The sequence below is a fragment of the Dryobates pubescens genome, chromosome 8, assembly GCF_014839835.1.
Source record: "Dryobates pubescens isolate bDryPub1 chromosome 8, bDryPub1.pri, whole genome shotgun sequence".
Lineage (NCBI taxonomy): Eukaryota > Metazoa > Chordata > Aves > Piciformes > Picidae > Dryobates > Dryobates pubescens.
The window spans coordinates 10,780,287-10,793,229 of NC_071619.1; the positions used below are offsets into that span (position 1 = coordinate 10,780,287).

The 12,943-nt window shown below is 44.6% G+C and overlaps 1 protein-coding gene across 5 annotated transcripts in view; it reads left to right on the plus strand.

Moving 5' to 3' along the window:
* SH3PXD2A (SH3 and PX domains 2A) overlaps positions 1-12,943 on the plus strand; it is a 261,000-nt gene that overhangs the window by 171,192 nt on the left and 76,865 nt on the right. For 3 of the 5 annotated variants that reach the window (XM_054163352.1, XM_054163353.1, XM_054163350.1), the window contains one exon: positions 12,270-12,317. The exons of the other annotated variants lie outside the window; for them this stretch is intronic. In XM_054163352.1, coding sequence (XP_054019327.1) covers positions 12,270-12,317 — 48 coding nt within the window. The remainder of the gene's footprint in view (positions 1-12,269; positions 12,318-12,943) is intronic. 5 annotated transcript variants of the gene reach the window in all.

The following is a 12,943-nucleotide window of genomic DNA, read 5'->3' on the forward strand; positions in this document are numbered from 1 at the left end:
TGGGAGGAGGTTTCTGGGTGTGAGCACGACTGTCCCACGCTGTCCAGCAGGAATCTCACAGCTGCTGCGGCTCAGGCATGTGCAGGCACAACATGAGCATGGCTGATCACAGAAACATTTGGAGAATGCCTCTGACAGCCAACATCACCCCTACCCTGACCTCTGCCTTGCCAGAGTGCAAGTCTAGCTAGTCCTGTGCTTGCCCCTTAGAGCGGGGAGAAATTGGATAAGTTCAGAGTTTAATAGGTGTTATGGAAATGTTTATCACTGCAGCTGATGCTGGTTGTAAACATTTGAGACCTTCTGAACCAAATGCAATACTGTGGCATGTCCTTAGCTAAACAGAATTGAGGGCTGGATGAACCTGGGACATCTCTGCATGCCAGCCCTGAGCTGGTCTTCCTCTTGTGCAAAGTGCTATATAAACACACAGCCCTTTACTTGGATATGATATAGTTATAAACACTTCAACCTCCAGCTCAGAGACCTGGAGATTCCCTGAAGCAGCTGATGCTCAGAGTAGGCATGGTGTTTGCTGTGGCCTGAACTGCCACATTTGCTGTTACCTTGGATTTGTGGGGCTTTGTTTGACATGCTACAGAGCTGCTTCAGAAAGCTGCCTTCGTATTTCCAGGCAACTGAATTGTGTTCTAGGACCATCTGTCAGTGCCAAAAAGACCTCAGCACAACTGTAAGGAGTGGTTGCTGTGGGCGTATTCTGTACCCTTGCAACAAATGGTCTCATCTAGGTCTCTCTAAAGACCCTCTGTAGCAAAAAAGGGAAGGAATTGCTTTCCACACTCCAATTTGTCAGTTGTGTTAACCAAGTGAACAGTAACTCATTTGTCCCTCAAAACAGGCGTTACTTCTACGCAAGCATCCATTGTGTGCTTTTCTCTCTTCAGATCAAAATAAGGACCTAAGTGCTGCAAGTCTACTAATGGATATTTGCATGGTACATTACAAACCACAAATTAGGTTAATCCACTCTGCAAACCCTACCAGCTACCATCTGTGCATGGTGAACTAATTAACCCTTGAGACATCTGCTAATCCTGATGTGGCTTGTAAAACCAGTTGGAGTATATTTCACCTCAGAGATGTTCCCTACACTTCGACCCCATCCTTGATGGCTAGATAAAATTTCATATTCCTGGAGTAAGATGGTCTTGCCCTCTTCCTGTGCTGAGAATATTTCTTGGCTGGTTTCATGCCAAAATTATTGTCACTTCCCCAGTCATGAAGACGAAACAAGCACCTGGAGCCTGGTGTTTGGCAGTAGGGAGTGGGTGTGGGCTCTGCAGCTTTTTCACACCGAGTCACTGCTCCTCAATTAATAAGAGGATTCTCCTTCCTGTGGTGGAGTCAGACCCTGCTAAGACATGAATCTCTGCCACCTCCCTGGTAGGTAGCTAAGCCATTACTTTCAGTCTGCGCTAGCAGGAACAGTGCTGGCCACCCCCTTCTGAAGCCATAAAAAAAAACACCCACTGGTTGCTCACTTCCACCGCTCTTGACTGCCCTGCTTGCTGCTGGGAGCACAGCTGGCTTCAAGCTGCTGCTCAGCAGCTTTCTCTGGCACCTTATCAATATGCAGTAGAATGCTCCTCTAAGTGAGGAGGAACAGACCTTAAAAAAAGTTTGTCTCCATCAGTACTGCAGTGTCTTTCTTTTCTTTTTTAATTAGTTGATCAGCTACTGCCTGCACCAAGCTGGCTGTGCTTTTGCAGAGTCTGCCAGCTGAAGTCTATGTAAATAGCCCCTGTAATTGAGCACTGAGAGTATTAACTGAACACTTTGGTCCAAGCCAGTGTTGCCTTGGTGAGGGTGCTGATGAGGCTTGGCTTCCTCAGCAGATAGAACTGTCCTTCAACTTGTTTCTCATGTCCAGTCAATGGAGTGGCAGATTATGGCAGCACCCGGGCGACACTCTGCTTCATTTCCCTCCTATAATCTAAAACTAAGTAGGATGTATCTGTTGGCAAGTAAATGAAAACTTTAAAGTCCTTCGGAAGCTACTTCTCAAACTTTTTACAGAAACATCTGTAATGTGCTTTTCCCACAATGGGGAAATTGAGTAGGGAGCATTTCAACAGTGACAGAAGTGAGGCTCCAAGTGAGAAATGAGCATATCACTGTAACAACACCAAGGGTCCTCATGGCTCATCACTTCATGGGATTTCTGCCTTGGGCTTATGGGTGGAGCTGACAGCAAGAGTGGGATTTTTGCCTAATCCTTTGTTACTAGGGAAGCCCTTTTGCACACTGAGGATGCGTGCTGTCAGCTGCAGGGAGCTGCCTTAGTTGCTGTTCCTTTGAGTTATCAGTTATATTTTTCTGCTTCCATTATAATTGCTGAAGGGCAACAGCTTAACTTTTGGCTTTGCCTATCTTTACAGCTGAGCTATGCTCATCACTTCAGAGCTTAACCTTTCTAGTTCTGTCATGCTGCACGTGTTTAGCCTGCACTTACAGTTCCATGGCATGTCTCACATTATTTTTATAAATGAGCTTTATTTTCTTAACTTCAATTTGAACTGCCTCCTTTGAGGCAATATGGAGAAAATGAATGGTGTGTGCTGTCCCTACTCTACTTAATCATTCAACAGGGTCACAAATGTGTGAGCCATTAGCTGGACCAGCAAGGCTGCATGGCTGGAGCTGTCCCTACCTGTTGCAGGACTGAGGTGCTGACCCAGGGACAAAGTTCTGTTGATGCAACTGAATGTGGATCTGTCTGCCAGCCTCATAGTTCTGCAGCAGGTATTTAGCTGCACACAGTAGCAACCTAGGGAAAGGAAGGAACATAGAGCCTCCTACTCTGGAAGATATTTTATGATATTTGTGGGAGGTGACTGCAGTGGAGGGAGAAGAAAGAACTTCTCCAAGGGAGGCACAGTGCTGTCTTTCATTTCACAGTATCACAGTATAACCAAGGTTGGAAAAGACCCCAAGGATCATCAAGTCCAACCTGTCCCAACAGATCCCAAGCCTTAAGGTTGTGGCAGTGTTGATGGGATATCACCTGGAGTGTTGGATGCCTTTTTAATATTAGAAGAGCTGTGAATGCAATTGCAAGTGTGCTGTGGACATGCCTTAAACTTACTCAGCTGACTGCTAAACTCATCCCAGTTTTTTTTCCCCCCTCATCAAGAGGAAGCCTGAACCTTTTGGATGAGTTCTCAGAAGGGCCAAACAAAGATTGTGTTACCAAAGATTTTTTAAAAGTCCAATTAACTAACGTGGTGAATCCCAGCAGGAGACAACACATCTTCTGTCAGGGTGTTTGTAGTAGATGTCTTAGGGCATCTGTGTTAAGTGCATGAGTAAAGAAAGTGGCACTTGAGTTTTGCTTAATGACTCTGAGCCCAGGTGATAGCAACAAAGCTAGAATGTGCTTTTTAACTCCAATGTTCGTTCAAGTCATTCTGCTTCCATGTTTTCTCTGCTCTGCCTCCCTGTGCTCCGTACAAAAGGAAAGCTTCAGCTTGCAAGGTTAACTTCTTAATTTATTTTTTTTTAAGGTGGTTGATGGGGATCTAAATTTGTCCAAGCCCATGGCAAGCTCCCGTGAACATCTTAAAGCATATAGCTTGGGCTTGGTGTCTTAATCCTTGTAAGAAATCTGTGGTATGACATGATCCCTGCAGACTGGGGCATGTGCTCTTGTTTGTTTCTTGATGAATCACATGTGCATGCTGTGTTCCTTGCATTGCTTTCTACAATTAGTGCAGAAACTGGCTCCTTGGTGCCATTTGGCCTGCTGATGAGGATGGCTGGGTGAGGTACTTCGCCAGCTGTTATTTTGTGACTTAGCAAGCATGTACTAACAAGATTGCTCTTGATCAGGAATTGGGATCTGTTCCCCCCTCATACGATGAACCTTCTTGGCTGTAGCTACTAATTACTGCCTGGAATTTAAAAACAGCAGATTCTGGCAGAACATTTTGGTTCTCATATAATACAGCTTTTTTTTTTGGTTGTTTCTTTTTTTCCTTAATAGGAGGATAGTAAAGAAAGATAGAGTAGGCAAGTTCTTCCTGTAATTGAGGGAATGACACTCGTGTTTTTCTTCCTAAGCAGTGCTACTGCTCTATGCTCAGGTGTGATGACACAGAGCAGCATTTTAGGAAGCGCTTCAGCTAAGTCGGGCAGTCTTCATCTCCTTGCAGCATCTGTGTGTGACCCATTTCTTCACCTTCAGTCAAGATGTGAATCTGTCCACTCCAATCCCACACTCCAAATCCAGCCTGTGGTATTCTGGCAGGAGGAAAGTGATCTGACACTTCTCCTTGTACACCCACTGTTTAAACTGAAATGCTTTGGATTTCTGCCTGAGGCTACAGAGGAGAAGAGCAGATAGGAGACTTTATTTGCACTGCTTTAGCTTTCTGCTGACAAGACATGTGGCCAGTTAGATGTATAGGATCACTGTCGTCTTCTGGGTGGCCCATGTGCTGGGGTGGGAGGAAGGCAGGATAAGAGAGAAGAGTTGTTTGTGTGCTCTGTGGGTTTTTTATTTTGCTCCTTGGCTTTGAAACTGAAGTGTGGGGACAGGGTACAGGATTAGGGAAAGGAATGTGTTTGTGCTCTTTGCCGTTCCCAGTTCAGCGTCGATGCTGCACAAAGGCCTGTGTCAGGGAGAACGGCTAGGGAGGCTGGGCAGGCAGGGAAGGACTGCAAGTATGAGGTGTGGCTTGAACACAGCCATGGCAGAACAGCGTGCACCCTTGTGAATACTTCAGAGAGCCTTCAGCTGAGTGTCGAGAAAGTACTTGGTACCTTAGGAGATGTAATGGCATTTCTTGTGGTTATAAGGAGTTCTCTCTTCTCCATCTGCTCCTGTTCTGCCTTCCTTAGTCTGTTGGTGGCAGATGGTATTAATACTGCCTGCATGGGTTTTTTTCTCTCTGGCACAGAGAGAACTGTGTGGTATCAGATTTTGACTTGGCTTGTTAGATAAGGCAGGTGAGAAATGCACTTGGGAGCTGGAGTAGAGGGTGATGATCCTCAGCCTTTGCAGGAATCCATACATGGCACAGATAGGGCTGGCTGACTGAGGAGCAGACCTCTTACTTGGGTGTTTCAGATAACTTAGTCTCAGTCTGGTGAGCACCTGAAACCTGAATCTCTCTTGTGGGGAGAGAACCTGGATGGTAGAGTGTGTGTCCTTAAGCCATTAAGAGCACTCACCCTTAAAGCAGTGCTCCCTAAGTGCCTCCAGCTTTGTGCATGGTTTTGTACCTTTCACGTTCTGGCTGGCCTGCCTTCCAGGCTGTGTGACAAGTCTGCCCTGGATGGTGTATGCAACAATTGGCCAGCTCAGTCTGCTACCAGTTAAAAGAGGCTGCCTGGACATGCCAGTGCTGCAGTATATTTTCCGTGCTTGGCAGCAGTGTGGCTTCTTTGCACTTGGGATTGGACTTTTTTTTCCTTTTCTTTTCTTTTTTTGTTTCTCTTCAGTTGAACCATGCATGAATCCTAGTCTGTGTACATAACTCTGACCTTCCAAGTGGTTGCAGTTTCTCTGCCTTCTTCCTCAGCAGTGCTGGAGGCTGGTTTTCTCCTCAGAGGGTTGATGCTCTCAGTTTGTACAGCTGTAGATGTCAATTAGCATTCAGATATTCTCAGCACTTCACAGCAAAGCTGGGAACTGCTGCAAAACTCTATGTGCAGGGGCTGTGCCACAGTGAGTGTGTGGGAAGCACTCCTTGCTTGCCACGTGGAAAGAGTTAATATGATCTGTGACTGCCAGAACAGAAACTGAACAATCCTGGAGACTTCTGGGTCTGCAAATGGGATTAGGACAGGCTTTTGAAGAAATAAGCAGAGTAGAAAATTGGGACTCGGTTTTGTTCAGGTTCATACATTTAGGGGGGACAAAGAACTGTATGAGGCTGTGGAAATGCAGCTGGTGAGTGTGTTGCTGTGCAGTTTGTCAGCCACACGATCTTCTCGCCCTGCTGTTCTGTTCTGACTCAGGAAAGGGCTCTCTGGTTGTGGATTTCTCCCCTGCAGGAGTGAGTTATCCAGATGATGAATTTGAGGCATGCTTGAGTCACGTGAAAGCCAGATGTGAGCGTTTTCCATGCAGTGTGTGTGGGTCTAGCATATGCCAGACAGCACTGCTTACGTGGCAAGTGGAAGTGGTCTGAGATTGGGCTGCAGCGTGGTGCCGGGGAGGCAAGGAGCCTCCGGGGAGCTCCTGGAACAGCCACTTCCTTTGGGCTGAAGAAGGTGCTCGCTGGGCAGCTCAGCACATTTGTCTCCCACCCCCATCCCTGCACAAATGTAGCACCTCTTCCAGAGTACAAGCCTTGCAAAGGCTGTTCATCATGGGGATGAGCTCAGTGAATAGGACTAAAATTAACAGCCTCATTTAATGCCTGCTGCCAGTTCTCTGACTCATGTACTTCAGCTGGGTTTGTATGTTTGATAATCCACTAGTCAAATACTTTTTTCAAGATGTACCCCCTTTAAAATACTGTTCTTCAACAGATGGCATGGGGAATGAATGTGATGTTCTGCTTCAAGTATATAGAAGAGGAGATATCTCTGCAGGGATGAGAAGTTGACTTTAAAACAGTCTCTCAGATGATGTGTCTGCATCCCTCAGACATAAAAGCAAGGAAAGCTTATTTAAGCTGTTCTGGTGATGGACAGAGGTGGCTGGTGTTTGCCCAGCAATTACAGTGGCAAATAAATCTGTCATTGTGGTACCTAGGAAGCATAATGGCCCACCAGGCCCACTCTGGGTCAGGCACTGGACACAAATGTTGTCTTTGTTTAGGCCCCTGTGGAGCCTGGAGGGAGTAACATCAATGGCACAATTAACAAGGGTGCCTTGAGCAGTCATGCTTGAAATAGATCAAAACACTTGCAACCTTTCTGTGCCAGCCTCCCATTTCTTTGACTATCTGTTGTACTCTCTGTCTAATTGAATGAGCTAATTGTGTGAGCCAGCAATGTGTGAAAATAGTTCCAATTTAGATTAAGGTTCTTCTGCATTTTTCCTTTCCAAGCTGTTTTACAGCCATATTACAATATGCCTATGTGTAGACTGTATCAGTAATTTTCTGACAGAAGTACTTCTGCTTCTGGAGGAGATTAGCAACACCAAGTGTTTTTTTTTCTGTCCTCTAGTCTGCTGCATCTTGTTGCCTTCCCATTTAACCAAAGCATCAAGTCTCAGCTGAAGGGGAGGCAGGTAGAGAAGAGAAATGTGGGAACAGCCAGATAAGGGATGGTCAATAGGTCTAGGGGTTGAAGGGCTTGGAGATGGCTCACAGAAATATAGGGGAACACTGAGCATGGTGCTCAGACTGCAGATGGGAGCAGAAACAATCTTCCTTATTAGTCAAGGATGTTGTTCCTCACCTTGTCTGAAGAAGGCAGGGAGGAAGTGATGAGGGAAGAAACAGAGACAAAATTCCAGCAAGAAGCACTGCAGAAGGGATCAAGTAGTATGAGCCTGGCCCTCTGCAATTCCTTACCTGCTCTGAGCAGTAAGGTGTCCCACCCAAGCATCTAGGACTACAACACATACTTCATGTATACCAGCTCCTTGACAGCCTTGGGCAAACTGAAATAAAGCTTAACTTCTGGTTTCTGCCATATGTGACAAACCTTGCAATGAACGAGGCTATAAGGTGCACCCTGCTCAGCCCATTTCTTGCTGACTTCTCAAATACCACTTTTCAGATGACAGCTCCCCCATTTTTCTCCTAATGGCTTTTATTTCAATAGTGATGAGCAGAAGCAGCATTTATTTTCCCTAGCTCTGTCCTGAAGAATCCCTGCCAATTACTGGACCACCAGTGAAGTTCTCTGGAGTAGTGCGCTGATTGTTGACTTCCAGGAAGCCAGTATAGTTTCAGTTTACTTTAGGATTGTACTGCTTAGTCTCTTTCCACCCTTCTCATTAAGACAGGAAGGGTGTATATCTGGGAAATGAATCTGCAAAATGCTCAGCTGCACTCACCACTGTGGTCCTCGAATAACTCAGCCAGTACTACCTCATCATGGAAAGGACTAACGACCTTCCAAACTGATCACTGTTGGAAAGGGGCAGTGTTTCAGATGCTAGCATCTCTTCAGCATGGCCACTTGTAGTTAAAATACTTTTCCCAGTATTTTAATGTGCGCCTTAACAGCTGCAGGGAGATTTCAGTATTCCTGTGTGATATTTTTTTTTTTAAGGTAGGGTTTGATGAGAATAACACTTTTACTCTTTAAGTGGACCTAGAACCATTCTTCCTTATGGGAGGCAACTTTTTGGAGATCATGTCATGCCTGTATAACAAATACTTTTGACCCTCCAAAGCAAGGTAGCCACATTCCTATTACTTGTTGGGTCTTGTCTTCTGCCCGTGCTAACTTCTCAGCTATGTGCAGAAATCATCTGGGGTGAAGGCTGCATGGCCAGAACTATAAGCACATATGGTAATAACTATAACCAGTATGATCCAATTCCTGCAGGAATATTTTTGTGCAATGTGTAGCTTAACTGACTAGCCAGACATACAGACATACAGACACTAGTTTGGGGAAAACAAAGTTTGTTTCTGATAGCCCTGGCAGTGTAGACCCTGTGACTCCTTAGGAGGGTGTTCCTTCTGGCCCTTTCAGCAGTATTAAAGAATGGATGCCAGACTCAACAATGAACTGAACATTTTAAGCAATGTTAAGAAATCTGCATCAGTAGCTACTGCTGAAATGCCAATAAAGGAGGAATTTCTCCATACATGCTGGATCAGGACCCAGTTGGATGCGCAGTACTGGTGGGAGCCGTGAATGTGGCGTCTCCTGGACTTCAGTAGCATTGGGCTTGTGTATTCACCTTTAGACTAACTCTAGCTTTCAGAGGTTTTCTTTGAAGCTCACCCTGCTCTAGCTGAACAGAAGACAGAGTCTGCTGCTAAAATGAGATGAGCAGGGATGTATCACAAGCCTAAAGTCGGTCCCCAGCAGTCTGGCACCTGTTCTTTTGCCAGTAGTGGGAGGAGCAGCAAACAAACCTGTCTCATTGGCAGCAGAAAAGCCGCTGGCAAAATCTAAAAAGCAGCTATTTCATGTGTTTTGTTCGTGACAACAGCAGTTTAATTAGATCTTTAAAGCATTCCCCTCCGTCCCCCTCAACTCCTTTCTTTCCTTCCCCACCTGAGAAGTCCAGCTGGCCCATTTGGGGTTTGCCCACCTCCATGTTGGTGGATGGGATGGAGCTCAGCAGCCACTTCCAGCGACACGCCTGTTCTGCTGCTATTTCTGTGCGGCGCGGCTCCAGCAGCGAGCCTCCTCTGTGTTCTTCACCACCGCCTTGGCCCCGTGGCTGAGCTGTAATTTATAGACCCGTATTTCTTTTAAACCTTTAAAAATAATTCTGGTCAGAGGGGTTTGTTCTGACGCCAGCTGAAGCTGGCAGCAAGGGCTGGGGAGTTGGTGTTAGGGGTAGAATCGGGATGCCGTTGCTTTAGGAGTGGCTTGCTTTGAGCAGGCAACTTTAATTTCCCTTCCAAATACTGAGATTTTACCCCCCCAGTACCTCCAAGTCATCTGAGATCAGGCAATGCTCAGCTGTGCGGTGACAGGGGAGAGGAGAGGCAGGAAGCAAGGGTTTGTTCATTTAGCATTAGCAATCTGATTGGAAAACAGCTCCAAACCCCATGCAGAATTCCAGTAAAACTGGCCTAAAGGCAAAACCAGGGGCTGTTCAAAGCTCGAGTTTTGTTGGCTTGGGCACAGTGTGCCTCTGGGGCCTTTGACCTCCTCCCCATACCCTGGCTCCCTCCATGGCTCTTCATTTGAGCTTTCTGTGAAGTGGAATCCATCACTAATGTCTGATATTTTTATTATTTGTAGGGGGAACCTCTTAGAAGCTGGTAGCAATTAGAGCTTAAGTGTCTTGGAATATATCTTAAAAAAAAAAAATCCCCAAGAAGGAAGTTTAATGCTAAGCACATGTGCAGGAGCAGCTGAAATATGCTAGCTGTCTTCTGCTTCAGAAGCAACCTCATCCACATCTAGCTGCTGTCAGGCTGAGACAGCCTGAGAAGTGCTGCTGGTTTTATGCTGCTTCTTGAGCCTGGGAGCCCACTTTGGGGACCTGTGGAATTGTTTTCCAGTCAATACTTAGATTACCCTTTTGTTCTGTCTTAGACCAATGATTTTGACAAGGAGAAAAAAATGCTTACTTTCTTTTTTTTTTCAGTAATAGCTCACAGAACTAGGTGTTGGGTTGTTTGTATGGTGAGTTTGGTTCCTTGAGTTCTCACACAGTGTAGATATTACTGTGGATTTAGGTTTAAATTCCCTGTTTTCTTAGGTGGACAGATCCAGAGTGTTAAGTGTAGTTTATTCCTCTCTATCTTTAATTGTTAACTCTTTCAGCCTCTTGCAGCCATCTTAGATCAGGGTAAACTGTTTGAAATCTTCCCAGGTGTTCCTGCAATACATCTGCTCTATTTATTGCTGCTATAGTCAGGTTCTTCTGTCTGGAAAAAGATCTGACAGCTCACTGAAGTTCATAATCCTAGTCCTGAAGGCAGTGGAAGTCTATTCAAAAGCTAACATACAAGTTGCTGACATCTCCTTCACACTCCTTTCCATGCATGCCCCGAGTCTGTAATAGAAACATGTCATATATTCCCTCCATAAGCTGGAGCACAAATTACTCTGCCAGCTAATTTCCTGTTGTAGTCTACCAGTGCAGAGCCTTTTTCTTCCAATGCAGAGCCTTTCCCTTCTTTCTTTCTGTTTTGTTTTTAATTCTTAAATGATAATCCAAAGTAAATTAATTGTAGTTTACCATGGTGTATTTTGTTGATGTATTGTGACAGTGTGCAGTGAGTTTGAGAGTCAGATGGTTGGAAGACTTAAGGTCTTTCTCCAGGCTGCTGCTATTGAGAATTTACTGAAAAGTAAGCAAAATACAAAATTCATGAGAATTCCACTTTAGCTCTGATGCAGTGAAAGCTGTGTGCCCAATTTAAACAGAGAATTTCAAAACCTCACCATTCCCTTAGTGCTGAGGAAATGCAGCAATGTGTTTCTTGGACCTCTGGTTTCCAGTGGGAAGGTTTGAAAGCTATTTCTTTTCCTTTTTATCATGCAAGCAATTTCTCAGTTACCTGCATACTAGGACTCTCTTACTAATTTTTGACTCTCTTGATGATACTCTGCAGGTCAAAAGACAGTAACAAGTCAGATGGACAAGGCCCCCAGTATAGCTTGCCCCTCTCTCTGAGTGATTCTACTATGCTATTAAACTGATGCTTCCATAACTGCTTTCCTCCTTGGAAATGAGGTTTTTGAACTTCATTTTTAGATTTGTTTGTCAGAATGTAGGAAATTCTTAGCCTATCATATAAACACCTCTTCTCTGGGGCAGTGTGAAAGTAACAGCTGCCCATACCTCTCCCATTCCACAAAAGGGGAATTGGACAAGTGTAATAACTCTTGACATGCTTCCAGGGTATTCAAAAAAACCCAACCAAACAGAAACCCACAACAACCTTCCCCCCCCCAAAAAAAAACCAAACCAACCAACCAACCCCAAATCAAACCAAAAAATCCCCGCCAGTTAACATTTGAAGATTATTTCCAGAATCCCAAACCAAGTGTTTGTACCTCATTTCAGGGGGAGGGAAATCTTTTGACCTTTATTGGTTGCAGCTCAATTGGTTTTCTCCTTAATCAAGTTTCTGCCTCATATTCATTTGCTTAAAAGTGTTATTTCTGATTATACTTTGAATGTACCTTTATTGGAGCTTTATAGTCTTTCCCATGGAGTATTACTTGCCTATTGTTATTTTCCTTAATGCTATTCCAGGGTAACAAAACCAAAATGCTTGTAGAAACTTGCATGTGTTTGCTAAGCTCAATCTCTGTGAGTTGCCTCTTGGTCTGTTGGGGATCATTAGCAGCTGCAAAGCTAAATACTTTTGCAGGTCTGAGGCTTAATAAGTCAAACTGACTCTTGGTATGTACTCCCTGTTGTACTGCGATCAGCTCAGAGCATATCTTATTCTGAGGTCTCAAAATTGGATCACTGCAGATCAGTTTCATAAGTTCTGCAAGTCTCCTAAGAACTACCCAGTTAATTACTATTTTTTTATGGTTTTGAGTCCCCATCATACCAACACCACTCTTAAGAAAAGCTTAGTGTTTCTTTCAAAGCTGTCTTGACTAACTTTTAACTTTCTGATATGACTGTTTTCTTGTTTCTCTAATGACTTTCTCTTTTCATGGCTGCTCTCTTCTTGGATTTCAAGTTTGGATGTCCAGTTTGTCTGAGACTCCAAAAAAGAGTGTTGCTTCAGGTAAATTCTTGTCTTGGTGTTCTGCATGCTGCTAAAAGAGAAGTTTGTTGTTCAAACTATGTGTGGTTTTGGAGTTGTCTTGAATGTAAGTCTCTGGCAGTGGATATCCATCATCTGTTGCCTACGCAATGTAGGATTTCTGATAAGGAAGAACTTTGCTTTTCTGACTGCTTCACCTTGATGTCGCTGCTAGCAGTGGATAGTAGTTGCTGTCTTGTATTTTCCTTGCCCAGCTCAAAGCCACACTCCAAAGCAGCTTCCCTTCTTGTGGTGGGTTGACCCTGATCACAGCTAAGTACCTGCATAGCTGCTCTCTCATTATTCCATGTGGAATGGAGGAGAGAAGAGGAGCAAAAGAGAAATCTTGTGTGTTGAGATAAAGGAAATGTGACTACATGTGCCTTGTTCTAAAATGCTCTTTTGCTTTTCCACAGTAAGTAGAGTTTTAGATGAAAAGCATGGGATTCTGAGGAAGATGGGAAAATTCTCATGGGAGTATCAGACTTCTTGTAACAAGGAGTTGGGAAGAAGGAGGGATTGGAAAAACAAAGTCTAGGTGAGGTGTCAGGGTCTGGGAAGAAGTAGTCCAATACAAGGTGAAAACTAAGCCAATAGTATAAGGAATT